This window comes from Conger conger, chromosome 2 (genome assembly GCF_963514075.1).
Source record: "Conger conger chromosome 2, fConCon1.1, whole genome shotgun sequence".
Classification (NCBI taxonomy): Eukaryota; Metazoa; Chordata; class Actinopteri; order Anguilliformes; family Congridae; genus Conger; species Conger conger.
The window spans coordinates 50,291,076-50,316,186 of NC_083761.1; the positions used below are offsets into that span (position 1 = coordinate 50,291,076).

Sequence of the window (25,111 nt, forward strand, 5' to 3'; positions counted from 1 at the left end):
ATTGATAAAAATAAACTTTTACAGCATTTTTTCACACCTGCCTAAAGCTTTTGCACAGTACTGTATGTTTTGGCCCATATTAAGGAAATGGCTACATTAACGGTGACTCACAGAATTTAAGCATTTAATAAAAATAATCTCAATTGAAACAAGCATGACAGTGCTCCTATAAGCATAAAGTGCAGCCCAGTGAGCTGCAAAGCGGTCAAACTGGGATCCTCATAGCTTAGAAGTTGGCTGATTAGTAAGTTAGGTTAGTTAAGTGTCAGAACTGCAGGTTGTGTGCTAGTGAGTCATTGGAAAAACAGTGTTAGAACTGGTGAGTGGCACAACGGGAATGTATGAATAAACATTAAAATCTCTCACGGTTGCTCAACGTTTACTAATGTTGCACAGGAACTACCTGGATTAACAGGGAACTAATTTCTTGAAAATTATTCTTGTAAATAATGGTATTCTTAATAAAAATTTTAAAAATGCTTTTAATTGGATTGTGTCTATATCTTCATATAATACTACAATTATTGGCACCCTTGATAAAAATGCAGAAAGAAGCATATGAAAACAACACATATAATAAACTACACTTAGTGAGCACTTTATTAGGTATTTATTAGACTTTGTTTTTGACTTAGTAAGTCTTCTGCTGCTAAAGCCTATCCACGTGGAGGTCAGAGATTCTCTTCTGCATACCACTATTGTAATGTGTGATTATTTGTTTTACTGTCACCTTCCTGTCAGCTTTGACCAGTCTGGCCATTCTCCTCTGACCTCCTCTGACCTCCTCTGCCCGCAGAACTGCTGCTCACTGGATGTTTTTAGTTTTTTGCACCATTCTCTGCAAACCAGAGATACTAGAGAAACAATCATTCAATGGTCAAAGTCACTTAGATCACATTTTTCCCTAATTTACTAATGGTTGATGTGAACATTAACTGAAAATGATTTAAGTTTCAGTGATTCCACACCAACTCGGATGATTTATAGAACATGAATCAGGGTGTGGTCAGCACAGCCGGTATGTCTTAAAGATTATCCATGTATAAGGACCATTGGGATCCTTCTCCGTAGCTACATATGGAATATGTCAGGTGGAGAGATGGTCTCTTCACTCAGAGAAGGTTTCACCTGTGACCAGAACGTTTTCATTCTTACTCTGAAACTGCTTTGTAATTTGAACGAGGTTGTCCCTGCATTAGTTCACTCTCCCATGTAACTGTAATGGTGGTGTTTCAGCAGCTTCTCCTTTCTTTCAGGACTGCAAAGTGTCATTATGTCGAGTGATAAGGTGCAATATGCACTTGCGGAAGGACCATAAATACACTTACAACATCTCTGGTGAGGTTAACTCGGATTGGATTGAACAGGTACTGTAAAAAGTTTTTTTAATCTTCTTTACATTTACATACCAGTCACATTTAGCAGGGCTATGAGACTGGTATACAGTACTGTGTAGAAGTCTTAGGCACCCTAGACTTTATTATATATATGATTATTTATTTTGTGTGTGTTAGTATAAAAGAACACATTTGAGATTTCCAAATATTCATTTTACAAAAGATTTCATTTTACAGAGACATTTTTGTATTTAATTTAAAAAGGTAACATATTACTGTGAACAATTGACAACTTTTTACATAAAAACTTGATCAAGGCTGTCTGAGATCAAAAGCAAGGAGCCAAGCAAATTCTGCAGAAGAACTGTGGCAAGTTCTCCAACATGCTTGGAACAACCTCCCTGCAGATTGTTTTATAGAACTGCAGGACACAAACAAGTGTAAACAGAAGACAACAGCCATAGTATAAGAAAAGTAATTGTGTGCTTGCAACAGCTGTGTAGTTCTCCAAAAGAACTCAAACTGTGCAGCTATCAGAGTGATCAGGCCTTCAGATTATGTCTCCTGGCCTTTTTTTATGATGCAATTTGGAGGCTTCTGGTGCATTTTAATATGTTAAATGGCTTTATTCTTAAGCATTGGGAGACCGGCAAAGGTGTATGTGTAGACGCTAGCAACAGGCGAAGGAGAATAAACTGGAACATGACACCACTGTATTTTGAATAAAAATTAGTTATTCGATTTTGTATTAGTCACAATAATTAATCCCAGCAATCATCTTTCAATAATCCATCAATCCATCCATCCATGATTTTAACCCGCTTATCCTGAACAGGGTCACAGGGGGGCTGGAGCCATTGGGCGAAAGGCAGGAATACACCCTAGTCGGCAGTCCATCGCAGGGCACACACACCATTCACTCACACACTTGTACCTTCATACCAACAGGCAATTTAGACTCTCCTATCAGCCTCACCTGCATGTCTTTGGAAGGACCCAGAGGAAAGCCACACGAACACAGGGAGAACATGTAAACTCCACACAGAGAGGCCTCAGCCGACTGGGATTCGAACCCAGGACCTCCTTGCTGTGAGGCGGCAGTGCTACCCACTGCACCATCCGTGCCGCCACTCTTTCAATAATGACAATTTTATTATTATTAATGTAAATACATGTTTGGATTGAATAGGCAACAGTACCTGCCTTAAAACAAAAATGCAATCGGTAGGGATGCAATAATATTCCGTTGTTCAACGCCGAATCCAACAGAGACAAACAGTGGATACAGTGATTTCTCCTGTTCGCTTATAGCTTAAAAAGCGAAGTGGCTTTACAACATCAATGCTTTTACTTTCATCAAGCCATTCAGTTTGTGACTGCTAATGAATCGAACCGAATTTCAAATTCATAAAATGGTAACGTTAGATAAGGCTTATATTAACGTTAACTCTATTTTACAATTGCTTAACTTTTACGATTTCCGAGTGCACAAAATCCGATTTTAAGAATTAATGAATTGATCGAGGATATCTATATCTTACACTAACTGTAACTAACTACGAAGCCTGTTATTGTCTGCTGTCTGGTTCCGGGATCTGCCCTCCTTTTTAGGAAGTCACTGTCCACTGTGCACGGTGGTGCAACAGGCTAAGATGCAGCGGACTTGCGGTTGCAGTTCATTGCAGTTGCACACCGAGGGCTGGGGTGCGACTCCCGGTCCTGCCGAAAGCCAAGTTTGGCCGGCTCTCTTGGAGCGGCATAATTGGCTCGCTCCAGAGGGAGGGACTTGGCAGGGTTAGCGTATTGCCATGCACAACAGCACCCCAAGCGCCTCGGAATCACGGTCACAAGCATGAGACGAAACAGCTTGAAGAAGGCCAGCTTGAAGAAGGCCTGTTGTTCTCCTTCGGGCCGCCGAGGGATGGGGTGTGGCCGGTGTATCCCCCAGTTAACACTAATTGGATTAGATAGGTTACACTTGGCTACCAAATTGGGAGAAAAATCTGAAAATCTGAAAAATTATTTTCAAAAGATCACATTATCCGAATCAGCAAACTGTTCAATAATGTGTCAGAGTAGCCAATTGTAAAGTTAGCTAGCCAATAGGCTATGAAATGGATCATGATATAGGATAGTAGGCCTACTAATGAACCTTAGGGATTGTGTTTACTTTATTCTTCTAATGTTACAACTATATTTACTGTGAAAATGTAGTTGGCAGCTTTTGATTGGTCCACCATGAGACATGAGATTTTGATTGTTTATGATTCCAATTGGCCGGCACGGATGGTGCTGGGGGTAGCACTGCCACCTCACAGAAAGGAGGTCCTGGGTCAGCCGGGGCCTCTCTGTGTGAAGTTTGCATGTTCTCCCCATGTTCGCGTGGGTTTCCTCCGGGTACTCCGGTTTCCTCCCACAGTCCAAAGACATGAAGGTTATGCTGATTGGAGAGTCTAAATTGCCTGTGGGTATGAGTGGGTGAGTGAATAGTGTGTGTGCCCTGGATGGATGATTCCAGGTGTTTATATACCTATTATACAGTCCTGAGGCAGAAATACATAGTACATATTATTATTATTTATATTATTATTATTATTATTATTATTATTATTATTCATTTTAATACAATTTTAATTTTAATACAAGAAAGGGTGATGGGCCTGTCTTTGTCTTTCAGACAAAACTCACATCATTGCAGTTGGACAGTGGAGCTGTTTTGGATTATGACCAAGACCAGTTTATTTATTTTGGAAGTTCTGGAAACAACCTCCCATCCACAAAGGTGATGCATTTAAAACTTTTTTTCACCAAAAATGCAGCAAGATTGCAACACTTACAATGATGTTGGTTATCTCTCCAATAGGTTGGTACTCTTGTAGAAGTGTACACTGAAGCTGACTTTACAAAGGAGATAACAGGAGGTGCTGTGGGAGGTCTGGTACTGCTCGCTTTGCTTTCAGCTGGGTTATACAAGGTAAATATCTGCCCTGTAACTTTGTGGAAGTAAAATAAAATAGACTACACTCGGTTGACCAGTTCTCTGTATTTAGATAGGCAGTTAGCCGATCACTTGTCTGGCGCACCGGTTACACATCAGAAACAAGTCAAAATGAGCTGCTTGCCTGTATGTTCACTTTTTATGTGGCTGATGAAATATGAAAGGCAAAATCTGTGGCTGTGCAAACTGATGAGACAACGGTGTAATTGTGCTTAGGTAGGCTACATTACTGACAGTTCAGTTATGGACATTTCTCTTTAATGCACTATAGCAAGGCTTGGTTTAATAGTTTTATTGCCTATATTGGGGACCTATATTGCAGGCATGTAGCTCCACTGATCAACTCTGCCAAGGTTATGGATTCAATTCCCACTCACTGATGCCAGCCATACTGAAAAATATATGTGCTCATGGTATTGTCAGGTGCATTCATGAAATGGCATATATTCGAATGGCATAACTTCAAATGCAATGCTGGAGTTTGAGCTATTGATAGGTATTAGACATTTCGTTTTAGCACTTCCATTCAGTATCACCACCAGCCGCCACTGGTTCCACAAGATTCTAACATTCATAACATTCTAACATGCTCGCCATTAAATTTGTTTATTATTATTTTTTATAACTAAGGGAGTAAAATTACAATTTCTGACTAGGAATGATTAATATCCAGTTACGTACACTCAGTGAGCACTTTATTAGGTATTTATCAGACTTTTTAGACTTATTAAATCTTTTGCTGCTGCAATCTGTAGAGGTTTGACACGTTGTGTTCAGAGGTGCTCTTCTGTATACTACTGTTGTAATGTGTGGTTATTTGACTGGTTGTCAGCTTCAACCAGTCTGGCTCTTCTCCTCTGACCTCTCTCATTAAAAATGCATTTCTGCCCACAGAACTGCTGCTCACTGGATGTTTTTTGTTTTTCGCACCATTCCCTGCAAACTCTAGAGAAGTTTGTCACTTAAATCGTATTTCTTCCCGATTCTGAAATTTGGTCTGAATAACAACTGAACCTCTTGAACATTTCTGTTTTATGCATTTAGTTGCTGCCACATGATTGGCTGATTAAATATTTGTATTACCAAGCTATTGTACAGGTCTACCTAATAAAGTGATCACTGAGTGTATATAGCACGCAAACACAGCAGCTACATTGTTCATTCTACCACTCTTGTAGTGTCCATCCTCTCCTTGGAGATGTGCTCCAGTCATCTAGTGAAAATTAGCAACCCACCTGGTACAAATCCATAATTTGGAAAAAGATAATATATATAAAAATATGATATATGCATATTGCAGTCACAGCCTGACCACTATCTACACATAGTCTGAAATTAGTGTTGTACCTTCCCTTCCATGAACATACAAAATAGCTTGTTAGCTTGCCCTGATCTAAAGAATTACAATGAACTACAATGTTTGTGTCTTTATGTTCAGTCACTTTTGGTGATCATTGTCTGTTGCCCTGTGCTGTACTTCAGTTCTGTACAGTCTGTCTGCCTAGAACTAACCACCACCCGCCTCTCTCCCTCAGGCGGGATTTTTCAAAAGTCAGTATAAACAAATGCTGGAGAATTCAGGACAAGCAGATGGGGAGGCAGATGAAGGTGTGGGGGAAACTGCCCCTGCAGAACCTGAATAGACCACAGGCCCCTACACAGCTTCACTGCACAACTTTTGGACAGCTGCCATGAACATCTAGTTTTATTCTAGCTTGTGATAACTGGTTCTCTGACTGAGTAACTAAAGCTTTATAACGACAAATGCTTAATTTTTAGTAACTAAATGCATACTGAACATGTGTGTTTTAGGAAATTATGTTTTTAAAGTGTATACTTAAAAATATCATAAAGTGGAGCAATTACAAAATGCAAGAATTTTGAATCAATATTGCAATATTGAATCAAAAATGCCATTATGAAAAACTATTTTAAAATATAAAAGTAATGAAGGATTGGCACTGATGTTTTTTTAATTTTTAAAATTTTGTTTGAAATGTGGAAAAAATTTGTTTAAAAGCAAACTACAGAATGCAATGGAAAACTGCAAAATATAGATATGACCATTTGGTTAATGTTTCACATTCCATAAACATCTGTAAATGCTTTAATGTTGATGCCCATGCTTTGCAACACACACATTTATTTTGCCATGTGTACTTAAAGTGCTTTAAGTGTTTCTTTTGATACTGATATGAGCAAGATCAGGTTAAGATGTAAATTCCAGTCTCAGTCAACTACAAACCTACCCTGTAAAAATAAACTTGATTTCAGAAAAGACAGTAAGAAACGAACCGTAGGAAAATATAATCTTAAGATTATATGTAATTGACTGCATTTAAGTTTATTATATCAATTTGTTTCTATTTTCTGCAGTGTATATACTGTTTGTTGTACAATGTAATATACATTAGTTCAGGCTGTTACTGTATCGGCGTGTGGATATCAGTTCATGACCCAGTTTTACTCTGCAACTCTGCCTTCCCAAACTACTGTACTGAAACACCATTCACTTATATTTGTATTAAAAGCTGCTTTGAGTATACCTTTGCAATTATTATTATTGATTTATTATTGATTTGTTAGTTGATTGATTTGTAACATCTTATTTTGTGGTAGGGTTTCTCATCTAAAAGGTATTTCATGTTATTTAATCTACTGTACAAAGATGTGTGTGCAAATTATTATTAATGCTTCAAAACTTTGTTGGGTTAGAATTTTTCCATAACACAGAAAAAAATGGCTGCTCCACAAATAATAGTGTATTTTATTTTGAGCTAAAGTATTTACCCCCTCTTTGATTTCCTCTATTATTGCATATTTGTCACACTGAATGAATTTGAAATATAAAATATATATATACAGTGGGAGCAATAATTATTTGATCCCTTGCTGATTTTGTAGGTTTGCCCACTTACAAAGAATGGAACTGTGTAGAATTTTAATCATAGGTACATTTTAACATTGAGAGACAGAATATCACAAAATAATCCACAATAACAGCATCATATTAATTTAATATCATATTTTCACATTAAATAAGTATTTGATCCATAGAACAATAGGACTTAATACTTGGTGGAGAAACTTTTGTTGGCAAGCACAGAGGTCAAACTTTTGTTGTAGTTTTTCACCAGGTTTGCACAGATCTTGGGAGGGAAGCTTCAGCTCCCTCCAGATTTTCGATGGGATTTAGGTCTGGAGACTGGCTAGGCCACTCCAGGACCTTAATATGCTTCTTTTTGAGCCACTCCTTTGTTACCTTGGCCGTATGCTTTGGGTCATTGTCATGTTGGAAAACCCATCCACAACCCATTTTCAGTGCTCTCACTGGGGGAAGGAGGTTGTCGCCCAACATTTCCTGGTACATGGCCCCATTCATCCTCCCCTCGATACGGTGAAGTCGTCCTGTCCCCTTAGCTGAGAAACACCCCCAAAGCATAAGGTTTCCACCTCCATGCTTCACAGTGGGGATGGTGTTCTTGGGGTTGTACTCAGCATTTCTCTTCCTCCAAACACGGGGAATTGAGTTGATGCCAAATAGCTCTATTTTGGTTTCATCTGACCACATCACCTTCTCCCAAGCCTCCTCTGGATCATCCAGGTGTTCTTTGGCAAACTTCAGACGGGCCTGTACATGTGCCTTCTTCAGCAGAGGAACCTTGCGCGCGCAGCAGGATTTTAATCCTTCACGGTGTAGTGTGTTACTGATGGTTCTCTTCATGACTGTGGTCCCAACTGCTCCTAACAAGCTCCTCCTGTGTAGTACTGGGCTGATCCCTGACCTTTCTCATGATCATTGATATCCCATGAGGCGAGATCCTGCGTGGAGCCCCAGACTGAGGGAGATTGGCGGTGACTTTGTGTTTCTTCCATTTTCTAATAATTGCTCCAACAGTTGTTAACTTCTCACTAAGCTGCTTATTTTTTTGTAGCCCATCCCAGCCTTGTGCAGGTCTACAATTTTGTCCCTGATGTCCTTAGAAATGTACCTATGATTAAAATTCTACACAGTTCCATTCTTTGTAAGTGGGCAAACCTACAAAATCAGCAAGGGATCAAATAATTATTGCGTCCACTGTATATGTGTACAAAAATACATTCAAACGGTAACACAGACAAATAGAAAAACACATTCACAATATCAGTCAAGACTAAGCTAAACACTGGCTATGCCTGAATGTTTGTTGTTGAGTCTTACTGAGTCCATACGCATTGCTGAATCCAAAAGACGTGCTGTCCTTGTAGAAGCGCCGATGGTGCTGTGAATGATGTCCTGAAGAGATGCGCAGAGCTGGGATGTTCCCGTGGGCTGTGCGTTGTCGTCTGGTCCGTTTGGTTCTGGAAAAATGTGTCCACTGGTTCTTTTTCCATGTGTAAAAGTTTGTTGGTGAGCTTTGCAGGAGTAAACTGATGTAGCGTTCCGCGTACACCAGTTTCCACTCGCTATAGGCCACTAAGTTACTGGGGCGAGGTAACTAGGTGTGTCCGTAGGCCTGGTAGTCCGCTGTGCAGCATTCAGCCTCTGTCCGAGTCTCGGAGCAGATGAGCTGAAGCAAATGGCCAAAAAGGGTGCGTTGAAAAGAAGGAATGGAAAGAAGGGAGAAGAAGAAGAAGAAGAGAGGGGGATCCCAAGAACATGTCTTGCTCTTATACGGGAAAGTTTATTGCTCCCGCCATTATGGGATTGGCTGAACCGAGCTAGACATCATGCGGGGTGGACGTCGCGGAATTGTCCTGTGGGATTGTGGGAAATGTTGGATCCTACACCCCTCTGCATACATCTGATCACCACTTCATCTCATTCTCCCTCCCCCTTTCTCTCCATCCTCCCCCTCCCTCCTCCCACCCCCACTTCCTCAGCCTGCTATAACCTGAACTCCCTCTCAGCCTCTTCCTTTGCCACCACTGTCACTGCCTCTCTCCCCCCACTGTGGATCACTACATCCCCCTCTCCTCCCTGTCAGCAACTGGGCTGGTACAGTATCGACACCTCGGCCCCTTGCCACAGGAGTTCCCCAGGGCTCAGTGTTAGGCCCCCTTCTTTTGTCTCTTTACACTCATTACCTTGGCCCAGTTATCACTGCTCATGGTCTATCCTATCACTGCTATGCGGACGATATCCAACTCTTGATCTCATTCCCATTATCTGACACACAGGTTTCAGCCCGTATCTCTGCTTGGCTGAGTGACATCCAGAGCTGGATGGACAACCACCATCTAAAGCTCAACCCAGGTAAGACTGAAATTATATGAATTCCTGCTATTATTTTGTCCTGCCTGGACTACTGCAGCTCTCTTTTGGCTGGCCTCCCAACGTCCCCCATCAGACCCCTCCAACTTATCCAGAATGCAGCAGCTCATCTGGTCTTCAATCTCCCCAAACACTCGCATGTCACCCCCCTGCTTACTTCCCTCCCCTGGCTGCCTGTCATGGCTTGCATCGTTAAAAAAATATATATAATAATAATAAATCCGATGATCAAATAGGCCCTGGTCCTTATCTTTGTTGTGCAGGTAGCAGTTGAAATTGTACTTCCCCCGGCACAGGTGGTGCAGTGGGTAGCACTGCCGCCTCACAGCAAGGAGGTCCTGGGTTCAAATACCCATCAGCCGCCTCTCTGTGTGGAGTTTGCGTGTTGCGTGGGTTTCCTCCGGGTACTCCGGTTTCCTTCCACAGTCCAAAGACATGCAGGTTAGGCTGATTGGAGAGTCTAAATTTCCTATAGGTATGAGTGTGTGAGTGAATGGTGTGTCTGCCCTGCGATGGACTGGCGACCTGTCCAAGGTGTGTTCCTGCCTTTTGCCCAATGTATGCTGGGATAGGCTCCAGCCCCCTTGCGACCCTGTTCAGGATAAGCGGGTTAGGATTGTAGGGACTACAACTTCCACATTCCCACAGGAAAATTCTGCAACGTCCACCACGAATGACGTTTAACTTGGTTCAGCCAATCCCGTAATGCAGGGAGCAATAAACTTTCCCGTATAAGAGCAAAACACGTTCTCGGGATTTCTCTTCTGCTTCTTCTCTTCTGCTTCTTCTCTTCGACGCACCCTTTTTGGCCATTCGCTTCAGCTCATCTGCTCCGAGACTCGGACAGAGGCTGAATTCTGCACAGCGCACTACCAGGCCTACGGACACACCCAGTTACCTTGCGGTAACTTTGTGGCCTATAGCGAGTGGAAACTGGTGTACCCGGAACGCTACATCAGTTTACCCCTGCAAAGCTCACCAAAGAACAACAGCAACCGAGTGGACCAGACGACAACGCGCGGCTAAGACGCCCCAGCCTGCGCATCTCTCCAGGACACGCATTCACAGCACCATCGCGGCTCCTATAAGGACAGCACGTCTTTTGGATCCAATGCGTATGGACTCAGTAAGAGAACAAACATTCAGGCATAGCCAGTGTTTAGTTTAGTCTCAACTGTTTTTGTGAATCTGTGTATCAATATTTACCATCCTACCATTGTAATGTGTTTGGTTAGCTATATATATATGTACGTGAATTGATTCGCCGTCTTTTGCGCATATATAGAGTAAAACTACGCAAGTAGTCCCTTCTCACAGCTAACTCTAACTCATTACCACACCCAGAACTCTAGCTTACTCAAGCTAGCTACTCCCACCTTTCCTTTGTTCAAGCGACACGCGCGCTCGCGCGCCCCACACACACACATACACGCCCTAACTTAACCTACTAATTTACCCAACTAAATTTCCGTTAGTTTATCTGTTATGTGTTTGTATGTTTGTTTAATAAATATATTTTATTAAACCCCGGTGTCCGTTTTGGAATCGCATAGACATGAGAGCCGAGTTAAAGCAGTCTTTCGAAGAACTTCCAACCTTCAGGTTATCGGTATGTTTAATCATTAATATTGGTTATTTTAATTATTCATTAAAATACTAAATTTGTGGTTAGATATTTCTGATAACAGTAATTTTATGAGACTGATTACTTTTTGCAGTTATACTGCAACACAACATTAACTGGCGCCCCGGTTTCGTAGAGAGTAAAATCCCTACGTTATTTGGCGGCCCGGGCGAGGACCCTACATAATTTGGAGCCCCGTGCGAGGACCCCTACAGGATAATGGATGCATGGTTGGATGGATAATAATAATAATAATAATAATAATATATAATATCATAATTATGTTATGTAGAGCGGCTAAATTATTTTAATAAGGCAACTGGATAATAATAAGGCAACTGGATTATAATTATTCATATCATATGAAAACACAATAGGATTCAACATTAAAATGGGTGATGTTTCATTCCGGTAATCAAAAAGGGTGATCGTCCCTTTCAAGAATCAGAAAAAGCCCAATCCACTGTGCCTGATTACATTTGGCATTACAGTCCAAAAGACAACACAATTTCTGCTTTGTTAACTAACTAACTGTTTCTACACCGCTCCGCTTCAGTCAGTTGAAGTAACGTTACTTTGTTCCATGGCTGAGTGGCCACCTGGAAATATCTTAGCGACCTTCGTTTACAAACATTCTGATTTCATCTATGTAAATTTCATTTCGCACAATGCTCCATGAATACTTATGCTCCCTCTTCTTGCAAGTATGTGAGTGAGCATTAGATAAGGGAAGAGAGGGCTGATTTACTGCTGTGGACCCAATGTACAGTGCTGCTTGAAAGTATGTGAACTCCTTGAGCAGTTTAGAGTTTATGCACCATGATTACCATGATCTTCTTATTTTATCTTCACCAGTTTTTTATATATGAAATGTCAGGATTATGTTTATCAATTGCATGTACTTGTACAGAGGGAATTTTGCGAGTAGGCAAAAAACTACTTGAAACATGGAATTAGTGTTTGTGCAAAAGTAAGTGAACCCCCAGCTGCATTGGTAAAGTCAAGTAGATAACAGATTCAGGTGAAACACATTTGGGTGCTTAATTAATCAATTAAGCAGACCAATCAATTGAGACATCCTTAGGAAATGGGTTGGGCAACACTGATTAGGTGGGTGGCCTGTAGCGTAGTGGTTAAGTAAATGACAGGGACACGTAAGGTTGGCGGTTCTAATCCTGGTGTAGCCTTTGAGCAAGGCCCTTAACCCTGCATTGCTCCAGGGGAGGACTGTCTCCTGCTTAGTCTAATCAACTGTACATCACTCTGGATAAGAGCGTCTGCCAAATGCCAATAATGTAATGTCATGATTAAAAGAGAGAGAGGTGGTGGAAATGTGAAGGTCAGGGGCTGCTTTTCTACCTCCGGACCTGGACAACTCCATATTATCCAGGGAAACATGAATTCTCAGGCCTATTAACAAAATCTTGATCAGAATCTCCTGCCATCAGTCAGGGAGTTGAAGCTGGGCAGAAAATGGGTTATGCAACAAGACAACGACCCAAAGCATTCCAGCAAAACTACCAAGGAATGGCTTAAAAGAAAGTATTCATACTCTGGATTGGCCTAGTCCAGACCTCAATCCAATAGAAATGTTGTGGCTAGACCTGAAGTACATGCCAGAGTTCTGCAAGGAGGACAAAAAAAGGATTCGGGCAAAAAGGCAGATGCGAGAGACTGGTCAGTGGTTACAGAAGACGTTTGGTTGAAGTAATGGCTGCAAAAGGAGGGGCCACAAATTTTCAGTTTTTGTAAGATAAACCACTTTTGTTGAATACATTATGAAAAAGTATATATTTTGGGGGGTTTGTGTCCATTATTTGGAAAGTCTACATTACAAATTGGGGTTTGGATGTACATTTAATAAGATTTATTTCTTTCTTTCTGACCATGTCTGGAGGATTCACAAAATTTCAAGCACCACTGTATATGGCAGTTTTGTTACAGCCAATCTCTTGGTCAATTAAGGTTTTTAAAATCATGCGCAATCATATCCTGGGGGATGAATTGGGACATTTCTTCCTCAAGGCATGCAATGATGTTTCTGATATAATGTAGCTTTAAAAAAGAGTAAACTTTTATCCAAAGTGCTTTACAATAGATAACTCTCATTCATTCATTCATTCACACAAGCACACACACACACACTAACGGTGTGCCATGCAAGGCACCGACAAACTCCAAATAATGGATTCACATTTATGCATAAGTATGCACAAAAACATGTAGCACACATTTGTTCACCCAACATTAACCTGTATATTTCAAGAATACTCTCGATTGCCATGCCACGTTGGTGTGTGCATCCGGAACATGGGCTGAAGTGAAAAGAGCTGTTCCGGGTTTTACTCAGTGGTTATCCAGCTAACTCAGTAATCCTACTTTGTGAAATACCTCACTGCTGTATGTAGCACTTTTCGCTGTGCTGGCAGAGGCTGGAACTCCAGAAGGCCAACGCATTTTTTCTATGTTCTTATGTTTTTTTAAGCTACAATCTCATTCAAGAGGCAGTGCTAGACCAATTTATTGATCATTTTATTAAGTAAATGGCACTGAGTCAATAAAGCACTTCACATTTCATTTAGAGCCTCTGTCACTTTATTCATATAAAATTATTCATTTGATGTTTCAGTAAAAGAAACACACTGCATCCTAAATATTGATCTAATGAGAGCATATTTGCCCCTTTATGTTTCAATGAGAACAATCTGTGTTGCACATCTTTTCAGTTTTTATCGTCATTATTTTTCATCAGTAACCTCATTCTTTGTAGCTACTGACGTGTTTCTGCAACTTACTTGGACATTCTGCATTTCAGCTTGGTATGTATATGTATATGATCCTTGTGTCTCAGTATTTTCTCAAAAAAGTATTAACTATCAGCCAGTCTTCTCCTTGCTCCTCTCCAGGCCCATCTTTCTCTTCAGATTAATGTACAGCAAGGCAAAGTTGACCAGGTAAGTTGAGACACATACCAGGCAGAAATCACCTAAAACAAACACCAGCACTGCAGCTAGATACAAAGAGCCAATCACAGACACCCAGGACGAAACAACCAGAAAAAATGCTGCTCTGCTGGACACTGAATGACCTGCAGACAAACAGAGGAGATGTATCCATAAGCTCACATATGCACATGCATACACAGCAGATCACATTTGATGGGAGAATATTACATATTGCAATGTGTAGCCAAGAGCAAGAACATACAGGGACACTGACTACATATTTACATACAGTAATTGTGACCAGACTTTACATATAATATATATAGACAGTATATAACATCCATTTTGTTCACAGCATGGGAACTGACCCAGTATCAACTGCAATGTGTAGAAGATGATGCCCAGGACACTGTTAGGCTGATTGAGGGCACTGTCCTTCGGTACAAAAAGTTGAACTAGACCGAATCCACGCCCCCATCTAGAAAAAGCGGCATATAAACGAATCACATAAACATAAAAAGCATCAATTCAAAACATAGCTGCAGACGTTACTGTTATTCAATAAAATTACGTGTGTTTTTGTGTACAATAACAATGTATGCTTGTGAAATTTCGCTAGACTACACTACAGTATATTCATATGCAGCCGTAGTTTCGGTGTTATAGTGAAGTAGACACGTGGCATTTTGACTGAGCAATCTGTAAACACCGCGCCTTTCCGGAGAAATTATCGGCAGGGGGGATGGACATAACTCGACCACATCCATTAAGGTACATGTAGTCTTAGTGCCACAACAGGCAAAACAATAAAATGGGTTAAAAACTACCAAAAGCATACATTTTATCTGCACAATACTTTTAAAAGCCCAAAGTCGATTCATATAGCTAGGCTACAGTAAACTAGACACGGGAAACTGTTTGGCATTGAGAATAATGTTAACTTTCGGTCCGTTTTCAATATATTTTCTACAATTTAAGGTCAGATCAGACTTTTCTAGACAGTGAAAAAGAGGACGATGAAATTGAGGAAAATGTTACCTTGAAGTGAAGACTTTGGAGCAACTGACCGACTGTGCGAGGTCGCACATCGCACGATAATCTGGGTCTCTCTCTCGTGAAACCTCAACATGCAAGGCATACACTGACAGTAGCAAACCGAATGTGCACAGTCCAAAGCGAGCTCCTCGCTCCCATTTAGGAACTCCTCCTCCGATAAAGCTACTCGATGCCATAACTGTGCACAGACACTATATCTTGAAATTTCCCTTGAAAATTATGTATTGTCTACTTCCGATAAATATTTTTTATTATTTCATGTTGACCATTTTATTAGCCTTGGCAAAACACATCAACTCCATGGAACCCAGCTCGACTACGTGTTAAAACCACGACTCTGTGCAATGATTGGACGTAGGCAAGACAGGACGGCCCACCCCATTGGTTCTTCCAATTGTGGTTGTTTCGCCCATGTGCCAGGTTTTTCTGTCAACAAAATTGTTTTTTTTTCTTTAGCTACTTTAACCTTTGATACTGAAAAAGGAGGACTGTGACTCACTCCACTTGTGGGAAGGTCACTGCAAATCAATTTAAAGTTTTTCTTAGATATCACCTTTATCCTGTGATGAAACATCTCTATGATGGGAGTGGTCTCTTGGTTGGCACTTCCAGGATGACAATGAATGTCCAAAATTACCTACTGAATGGTTTGACGAGTATGAAAATGATGTGAATTATATGCTATGGCCTTTGTGGTCGCCAGATCTCAACCCAATTTAGTTAGTCACACGTCTGTATAGTCTGTGCAGTCCGTAAACACTGGGACAGTGGTAAAAAATTCTGTCTTTTGGCTGCGTATTCCAGCACATTAGATTTCAAATAATGAATAATGAATATGCCAGCTGTTACCTTTAATTTGAGGGTATTTACATCCGACCAGCTTTAACCAGCTTTGATCAGCCACAGGCTAGCTATGAGCTACTAGAAGTGTAAAAAAAGCCCCAGCTTAATCCGTATTAGAATCCCAGATGTCTTTTGCTGAATGTTCAGCAACAATATTTGGCACAGACATCTAAATATCCAATGTTACATATTAGGCAGAACCATTTATTTTCGTAATATTTGATACTACTTGGTGATGTAAAAACACGTGAAATATTCACATAGATGTGGAAAACCAGTAATATGGAAAAATAATAAAAATGCAAAAAGAACAGCACATTGCAGATGTAATAATTTAATACATTTTCCAGAATTTGTTTTAATAAAAAAAAATATATAAGCCACATTTGGCAACCTGGTACGCAATCTGAACGTTACTGATTTTATGCAGAGTGGATAACTCTCTTTCCCATTGCTACACCTAACTGCCAGTCAAACTGACCACGGAAGAACACGAGGAAGTAAAAAGAGGCGTGAGACCCTGGCTATAAACGTAATGCACTGACAACATTATCGTAAGTTAAATGTCTTGAAATTATATTGTCAGTTTGTATTTGGGTAATCTGCTACCAAATATGTCGTTAAACTGGAGTTGTTAACGTTAATAAATCGTATCATATGTAAACTACATTCTTCCAGAAGATTAAATTCTACATCAATTTAGCAGTGCTAGCTAGCTAACGTTAGCTAGAGCTAACCTAACCGTCACACCCCATGCGAAATGAGGATTGCAGCAGTTGTAACAGTTAGCAAGGGAAGGTGCCGTTTAATATATGTACTACTTACCACAGGTAAACTAAAGCGCGTGTTTATGAATCATGTAATGTTATTATACAGTACTAGCTACGTTAGCCAACTACAGTACTCGAGATGTCCGTACGCTATAGCTAGCCTAGCTAACGTTAGCGGAGTATATCGTTGCTAGGCTATTTTGAACACCTAAAAACAAAGGTAAAAATAGTTCATCACAGTGTGAAAGTGACAGTCACGTCGCCGCGTTAACTAGAGCTAGGAACGTTTGCTAGTTAGCCAGAGTTAGCTTGTGAACTAGTTATCTAGTCGCAATGTTTTTCCTCAAGTGATGAATTGTGTGTGCAAGGGGGAGACCGACAACCTAACGAACATACTCTGCATGTAATCGTGTATCATGTAGCATAGGCCTATCACTTTGAAATGTTCATGTTAACTGTGAAATTAATTGTAAGGGTTTTGTAGCGATCAACATTGCTATAGAAGACATGTTCTTTCTTGGTAACCTGACTTAAAAATGACATGTTTCTACAAGCAAATGTTATTTAGGAGCATGGTATTACATCTTTGAAGTTATTACATCTTGTTATCCTAGAACAGGATGTCTGATAATTAAATGCACTTTACTTGAAAGAGGTTCACCATTGCAACTTAGCCCTGTTGACACAAGGAAAGTGGACTTGTGTATGTAAAAAAGAAAAGAAAAAGTATGTTAGTCAAACAGACTAAACAGACAGAAAACCCTGGATATACACGGGATATTCAACCCGGGATCAACTCGCGTTTGACCCAGTCACACCACACGATGGTCCTGGGAATGCCCCCAGCTCCTTGTCATTCACTTTCCCAGGTTTCGAAATCATAAAAAGTGGATGTTATGTTCCACTGAATTGATCTGTAGGTTAAATATTTGTTTGCAATAAAAATAAATACTTCAAAGAATAAAAGCGGACCATCGTGGACGGTTTCATTTATTGGAGATTCTTTATACCCAGTTCCAATTATTTTTTGTTGTTGCCTATATCCGATTTCTTGACCGCCTGTTTACATTTACATGTTTACACTTGCTTAAAGATACAATAGGTAATTTTTGACTTCTAACGGTCAAGAGAGGAATTGCAGCAACAAACAACCTCAAACCGCAACATTGTTTATCCTTCCCCCTTCTCTCTGAACTTTTTTTGTTCAAACACTGTTAAAAGATAATTGTAAATCACTTCTTATCATTGGAAAAGGCTCACTGACATGTTGACTCACCCTCTGCCTGTGTTTATAGTCCTTAAATTCAGGTTTCAAAATATACAGTTGACAGGACAGCACTCTGTACCAAAACATCGTATAGCTGTACAATAATTCAAGCTCATTGATTCTAATTGTTTCAATGTCAGTGCATTCACAGAGAAGGGGTGGGATAAACAGTGTTGTGGTTTGAGCGTGTTTGTTGCTGCAATTCCTCTCTTGACCATTAGAAGTCCAAAATTACCTATTTCACCTTTAAAACACGATTTAAAACTATAGTTTAAGAAGCACTGTTGCCGACATATGCAACTGGCGTGTCTCCGGTCATAGCCAATGAGGTTCCTTGATTGAATCCCAGGTCGAGTAACCTGGGATTCCACCTTTCATAACAAAGCCATGTCCATCCCAGGAAATCCCCAGGTCGTAAGCAAGGTCGCGGTCCCGGGACAAATATCCTGGGTTGACCCTTTCACACAAACGGCAAACACAGGACATTCCCGGGTCATTGCTTTCATGTGAAAGGGGTATAACTATTTCTCAGGGCAACAGTAAGTACAGAAGTTACTGTGTCTTCATCAGGAAACTGAGGGGGTATTGACACCCTGCCATCACTTAAGTGATTGCATAGAAATAGATACAGGCTGTACAAAAAGGCTGTGGTGCAGATCACAGAGGTTGTTCCTGGTACCAGCACATACAAGATATAAACGTAAAAATAGGAACAAAAAAGCAGTGAATAAACACGGATGAAGAAACGCCATAGAATGAGCCATAAGTGAACTAACAGCTAGAGATTTAAAACACACAGAAATTATTTGACAGCAATAGTACTTTTGCATTCAATTCCATGCGGTGTTTGCATTCTTAAACCTCTGAAATGGCCGCAGATTGCTTGCTTGTATGACCGTAGCTAGTGGATTGAATGTAAACAGCGTATTGTAATATTTCGTGCAACATTTGTGCAATGATGTATTGTCATGTATCAGTTTGCTGGTAGTTTGAATTCACGTGTCAATGAATAAACACGGATCTTCTGTGAACCTTAAGAAAGACACAACGTTACAATAAACCATAAGTCAACCAACAGCTACAGGAATTATTTGATAACTCTAATACTGTAGCATTGAATTCCCTATGGTGTTTGCATTTTAAACCCCTTGATTGCTTGCTCGAACTACTGAAGCTAGTCGATTGCTAGTTTAGAACCATAATAATATGCCTGGTGAAGAACGAGCATTTATTTTAAATTGAGCTTCCAATTTCAAAAAGAATATTGGTTATCGCTTATCCATTTTTTGTAACTGGTTACAAATCAGTTTTGTTTAACCGTTCACACCCCTAATGTTTATGAAAGTGGTTTGGTTTCATCATCTGGGGTGATACAACCAAACTTCAGAGGCCACGTGAAATTCTTCTGGGAAAATCCATCCTCCTTCACCTCTGTTATTTATTGGGTGATCATAAGATGGCCAGTTGGCAGTAAGGCTCCCCCGTGATTGACAAAAATACAGCACATGATCACATCAAAGCTTTATGACGTGCTGCCAGTGGGCTGTCTTATCCAATACTCAATAATGTCTTAAAGTTATATTTAAAAAAAAATAGAATTCTTTACAGTCAACTGTTTTGTGAAATGCATCATTTGGAGAAAGAGGCTGTGTAATTGTTTGCTCATGATCATACAGTTTTTATGTTTTTCTCTTTCCCAGCATTTCAAACCACTTTTTTTGCAGCCAGTTTCCAATCACTTTTGTGTTTCTCCACTTTTTTCTGGTAGCCTTTTTTTTTCACTTTTGCACAGTGTGTAATATTTCTAAGATGATAAAAAGCAGTTTTAAGTTTTAAAATAAAAAAATGTAAAATCTGAATTAAAAATAACCCCTAAATTCTTTACATGCGGGACCCAGAGAATTAAAATGAACAGAAAAATAATTAATTTCGGGTCTCTCACAGCTTATCCTTATTTGACTGTAGAAATGTAAACAATATCCATCCATTTATATCTTGTAAGTAATTAAGAAGTCCAAGAGCTTGGTTCATATGGTGCCAGAGAAATGAAAGGGAAATGGACAAAAAGAAAGGTAATACACCACATGGTGGGAATGACCAGTTAATTGTTGTGGTATATGCCCCAGCTTGATGTTTGGCCAACCAAGAGAACAGTGTGGGTTTTCATGACATACGGCATATGGTTGTACAATATTAAGGATGTTGCATTGCAGTGGCTGTAGTTTTGTTAATTTTTGCTTGAGTAATTATGTATGCAAAAAAGTACATTCCTGACCCAATGAAGGGTTAAAATCACTACCTTTCCCTGTGTTTACATTCTTCCTTCTTGTTTCTTGTTTTTTATGGTCACAGTTTTGCTTTTAGAGCCATGTCATCCAAAGAGAGGGTCAATGGTGAAATTGAAAAGACAGTAGCCATCGCAACTGAGACCTCATTGGAAACCAATATGGGGGAAAACATCAAGAACAATGAAGAACAGGTGGAATTTAACTCCAGCAATGGCATAACAACCACCGACACGAACAATGTAGCTGCAAGTAACCTAGCTCTGCTGAAAGCCCACTCTTTGGATGTTAAATTTGAAGTGGGGGAAGAATATGACATCATTGAAACAATTGGCACAGGGGCTTATGGTGTTGTCTCTTCAGCTAGGAGGCGGGACAATGGTAAGGCTTCTTTTGGTAATTCATGAGAATATATTTTATTAAAAAGTTTTTATCCCTTTAGTGAAACTAATACACTCATGATATCTCTTTAATATGTGCATTAGGACAGCGGGTGGCGATAAAGAAGATTCCAAATGCCTTTGACGTGGTGACTAATGCCAAACGCACGTTACGAGAACTTAAGATTCTCAAACATTTCAAACATGATAATATTATTGCCATTAAAGACATCCTTCAACCTGCTATGCCTCACACTGCATTCAAATCTGTGTAAGTCTGTGTAGTAATATATATATATATATATATGTAGATGTGCCATTTACTGCAGTGCATGAATGTATAAACACTACAAGATGGCAGTCGATCCTTTTTTACATGTCTTTCTCTTCTTCAGATATGTGGTTTTGGACCTGATGGAGAGTGACCTCCATCAGATCATCCACTCCCGTCAGCCACTCACAGCTGAGCACACCCGCTACTTCCTCTACCAACTGCTGCGGGGGCTCAAATACATCCACTCCGCTAATGTCATTCACCGTGACCTCAAGCCCTCGAACCTGCTTGTCAATGAGAACTGTGAGTTGAAGATTGGGGACTTTGGGATGGCTCGGGGGCTCAGCTCCCATCCGGAAGAGTCACGTTCTTTCATGACTGAATATGTGGCGACCCGGTGGTACAGGGCCCCGGAACTCATGCTGTTCTTGCATCACTATAGCTTAGCTATTGACATGTGGTCCGTGGGATGCATCTTTGCTGAGATGCTGGGGAGGAAGCAGCTGTTCCCTGGTAAGCATTATGTGCATCAGCTGCAACTCATTCTGCACGTTTTAGGCACTCCACCTGAGGGTGTGATTGGGGCCATTGGAGCAGACAGGGTGCGTTCCTATGTACAGAGCCTGCCATCCCGTAGTCCCATCCCCCTCAACTCTCTATACCCGCAGGCAGAACCATCTGCCCTGGACTTGCTGACAGCGATGCTGCGTTTTGACCCTCGTGAGAGAATCAGTGTGACCCAGGCACTGGCACACCCCTACCTCGCGAAATACCATGACCCTGAAGATGAGCCCATCTGTGTACCAGCCTTTGATTTTGAGTTTGACAAGCTGTCACTTAGCAGGGAGCAGATTAAAGAGGCAATTTTGGGGGAGATACAAGATTTTCACCAGAGGAAGCAAGGAAACAGGAGGAAGATTCAGTTCAAGCCACTTCAGAAGCAGAGTAACCAGTGCAGTTTGGCTAATAACATATTGGCTACAACACCAATTCAGCAATTACAGCTGCAGAAATTGCCAACTCAACAGAAGCTTGATGAGATTGATAAACCTCAAGCTGCCCCGATTGTCTTTGGGGTCCGACACCTTTGCAAACAAGACCCTCCATTGCCACTCCATACCCAGACAGAAAGCTGCCAAGATGTGGATATGCCTAGTGCCAACTCTGAAAATGGTCATCCTGAGACTATAGACTTGACAACTCCAGTCTCTTCACAAGTCACCCCACTACCTAATATTGAAGAAAGCTTAAAGATGGAGGGGCCGTCATCTAACCAGAGGCCCATCACACCAGTAACTCAAAGTCATTCCGTCACTCAAGCTTCCACTCTGGCCTCTACCTCATCTCAAACTCCATCCACTTTTTCCCTCTCTGGTCCCGCTCTTTCACTCTCTCAGTCACAAGCACAGTCTCTCTCTCAGTCCTTATCTCGTTCACTGGCTAAAGGGGGCCGAGTTGGAACAGGAGAAGGAACCCGGAAAGAAGGAGCCATTTCAGATGATACCAAAGCAGCCCTAAAAGCAGCCTTGCTGAAATCAGCTCTCAGACAAAGAGCAAGAGGCAAGTCTCGGTAGCATTCTGTGTCTCTTTGAATGTGTGTTGCTTGTACGTCGGTGCTGTACTGATCTTCTTGTCATGTCTTTTAGATGGAGGCGCTGCAGGGCTGAGCATGGAGATTGGGGGAGGAGAGGGGCTAGCATCCTCTCACCCTTCTTCTCTCCCACTTCCAGAACCGCGTCGTCCAGTCACAGCACAGGAACGACAGAGAGAAAGGGAAGAGAAGAGGAGGAGGAGACAGGAACGAGCTAGGGAGCGAGAGAGGAAGATGAAGGAGAAGGAAAAAAGAGAAGGGAAAGAGTCTCTTAGAGGTGTGGTGTTGAGTGATAATGACAAGTGCCTCCTGGAACGCTGGAGACGAATGATGGACAGCCAGGTTGATAAATCTCAGCAAGTTATTGATGACACTAGTACAACTAAAGACAGTAAAGCTGTGTCCCTTAATGTGAATTCCACCGGGCAGACCCAGGCAGTGATGGAAAAGGGACACCAATTGACAAATATTGAGGTCAGGATAATAAATAAGCAAGATAATAAAGAAGCTTGCAAGCAACAAGTAGATAAACAACAAAAAGGACAGCAAACAAAAGAACAACTGGTTACGCAGTCAAAGCAAAATCTGCCTGGATTCTATCAACAACCTAGTTCGCCTGTTTCACTCCCCTTTTCACTGACAATGGCACAGGAAGGGAGGAGGGACATAGTTAGTGGAGGACTGGACACATTGAATGGCCGTGCATTTGGCAAAAACAGTTGTCACAAGCAACAGGCTGAATTTGGAGGGAGGAACATGCACAGTACATCAGAGAATTGGAGTGGTCAGAGTAGGGTTGCACCAGTTTTGCCCCAACAAGTACATGTAGTATTGAGTAGTAGCGACATTGCCCCAACAAGTACAAGTACTGCGTACTCTTCTCAGTCAAGTTTTCCACAGCCTCAGCTTCTAGCACTGGGACCTTATGTCTGTAATTCCACAGTTTTCTCACAAGGGGAAGGCCTTGCAGTTGAAACTAATGGAAATGCAAGAATGGGTCACCAGAACAACAGTGACTCCCTCCCTGCCCCAGACTCTGCCTGTGAGGTCAGAAATATAGACAAGATCTTTCCCTCTTTAAGTGAGCAGCCCTGTGCTCTCCCAGAGAGTCCCCAGCCTGGGCCGTCGGTGGCCTCACAACCCAGCCAGGAGCTGCAGCCCGGGAGCAGCAGCATCCCTGACATTCACACAGTCACGCTGCAACTTTCCAAGTCACAGGTTTGTGTCTGATTATGTCTGTGTAGTGAAGCTCAATATATAAAGGATCATGTTGCAGATTTGTTGCCAAATGGAATATAACTAAGTTTATTTTGATTGCCTTCATGAGGAACCTGTGTGTTTTGTTAATCCTGTCTGAGAATTAAGATTATCAGGATATCAGTGAAGACATTATGTATGAAATTATATATGATACAGAAACAAGACCCTGTATAAACAGTATGGAACTAGCAGGGGTCATAGTCCTGACTTACACAACTCTCATATCACGGTACCTCAGCACCCTTTCATCTTTATACTGGGGGTGAAGTCACCATCTGGTGGACTCATCAACATAAAATGTATATCTGCACTCAAACTATCCATCTGTCAGGTGAGGTCATCATGTTTAAGTTAAAGTGACTGTGAAGGTAAATCTGTAAATAGTTCAGACTACGCTGTGTGGGGTTATTATGGTATGTATTAAGCATCAGCTGAAGCTAGTGCTTTTGTTTATTTCCCTATTGTAACATTATTCTCAGAGTGAATTCATAGACATTACACATTTTCAAAGTGATGCCCTCCATGCTAGGTGGAAGATGTATTGCCTCCGGTTTTCTCAATGACCCCCAAAGGAAGTGGGGCTGGATATGGGGTGGGGTTCGACCTGGATGATCTCCTCACTCAGTCCTTCACAGACCTCCAGCACTCAGACCTCAGGGACGGGTGAGCATGCATTACTCTTAAACCCAAAATATGTGAATTTAACTAGAATTCATTGTCGATGAATGGTTTGCATAAATTTTTTTTTCCCCCCCATTTAGTCACAGTGACTCTGCCCCCCTCTCAGCCTCTTTGCTTTCTGATTGGCTTGAAGTCCACCGAATGACCCCAGCAGATTTGGAATCACTTCAGCAGGAATTGCAGCTTGGCTCTCCCATGATCCTTTCGGATACACCCACCCCACCTGACACATAAGTCTGTGAAACAAAGGGCTATGAATCTCATTGATTATTATAATAACCAAGTTGCTTGATTAAAAACACTTAAGTTTAGTAATAGTCAAAATTGATTATTATTACTACTATTAGGTATTTGATTTCTGTACAATACAATGGAGATTTTGTTTTAAATAAAGATAATTAACTTGGTGTTGGAGGTTATGGGGAGGATGATGGCTGAATAACCAAGAGAAACCATAAGGCAGAAAAAACCATGACAATGAATGGATAGGTATAGTGTTTTGTCATTTAATATATTACCACACCATACCACCCTTCATCCACTGGC

General features: G+C 41.0%; 3 protein-coding genes across 3 annotated transcripts in view; 2 read left to right on the plus strand and 1 right to left on the minus strand.

Annotated features, from left to right (window-relative positions):
• The window catches only part of LOC133114051 (integrin alpha-M-like), an 82,037-nt gene extending 75,157 nt beyond the window's left edge, over positions 1-6,880 (plus strand). Inside the window, exons 27-30 of the mRNA XM_061223248.1 lie at positions 1,257-1,367; positions 4,015-4,119; positions 4,201-4,311; positions 5,871-6,880. Coding sequence (XP_061079232.1) covers positions 1,257-1,367; positions 4,015-4,119; positions 4,201-4,311; positions 5,871-5,978 — 435 coding nt within the window. The 3' untranslated portion in view covers positions 5,979-6,880. The remainder of the gene's footprint in view (positions 1-1,256; positions 1,368-4,014; positions 4,120-4,200; positions 4,312-5,870) is intronic.
• A 6,905-nt stretch (positions 6,881-13,785) lies between these two features.
• vkorc1 (vitamin K epoxide reductase complex, subunit 1) lies at positions 13,786-15,550 on the minus strand. Its single transcript, XM_061223321.1, has 3 exons — positions 15,197-15,550; positions 14,527-14,636; positions 13,786-14,301 (listed from the first exon to the last, which is right to left on the minus strand). The coding sequence occupies exons 1-3, from the start codon at positions 15,388-15,390 to the stop codon at positions 14,090-14,092; spliced, it is 516 nt and encodes a 171-aa protein (XP_061079305.1). The 5' UTR covers positions 15,391-15,550; the 3' UTR covers positions 13,786-14,089.
• Positions 15,551-16,516: 966 nt separating this feature from the next.
• On the plus strand, positions 16,517-24,972 carry mapk7 (mitogen-activated protein kinase 7). The gene is made up of 7 exons (XM_061223261.1): positions 16,517-16,611; positions 20,447-20,760; positions 20,865-21,030; positions 21,155-22,593; positions 22,680-23,842; positions 24,414-24,547; positions 24,646-24,972. The coding sequence occupies exons 2-7, from the start codon at positions 20,463-20,465 to the stop codon at positions 24,797-24,799; spliced, it is 3,354 nt and encodes a 1,117-aa protein (XP_061079245.1). The 5' UTR covers positions 16,517-16,611; positions 20,447-20,462; the 3' UTR covers positions 24,800-24,972.
• Positions 24,973-25,111: the final 139 nt, after the last annotated feature.

Excerpts from the sequence above, each read along its gene's own strand:
- vkorc1 (XM_061223321.1), bottom strand. The coding sequence starts at position 15,390 with ATGGCATCGAGTAGCTTTATCGGAGGAGGAGTTCCTAAATGGGAGCGA. Across the intron at positions 14,637-15,196 it reads TCCAAAGTCTTCACTTCAAG|ATGGGGGCGTGGATTCGGTC; the intron begins GTAACATTTTCC and ends CGCTTTTTCTAG. Across the intron at positions 14,302-14,526 it reads CACATTGCAGTTGATACTGG|GTCATTCAGTGTCCAGCAGA; the intron begins GTCAGTTCCCAT and ends GTTTGTCTGCAG.
- mapk7 (XM_061223261.1), top strand. The coding sequence starts at position 20,463 with ATGTCATCCAAAGAGAGGGTCAATGGTGAAATTGAAAAGACAGTAGCC. Across the intron at positions 20,761-20,864 it reads AGCTAGGAGGCGGGACAATG|GACAGCGGGTGGCGATAAAG; the intron begins GTAAGGCTTCTT and ends TATGTGCATTAG. Across the intron at positions 23,843-24,413 it reads TGCAACTTTCCAAGTCACAG|GTGGAAGATGTATTGCCTCC; the intron begins GTTTGTGTCTGA and ends CCTCCATGCTAG.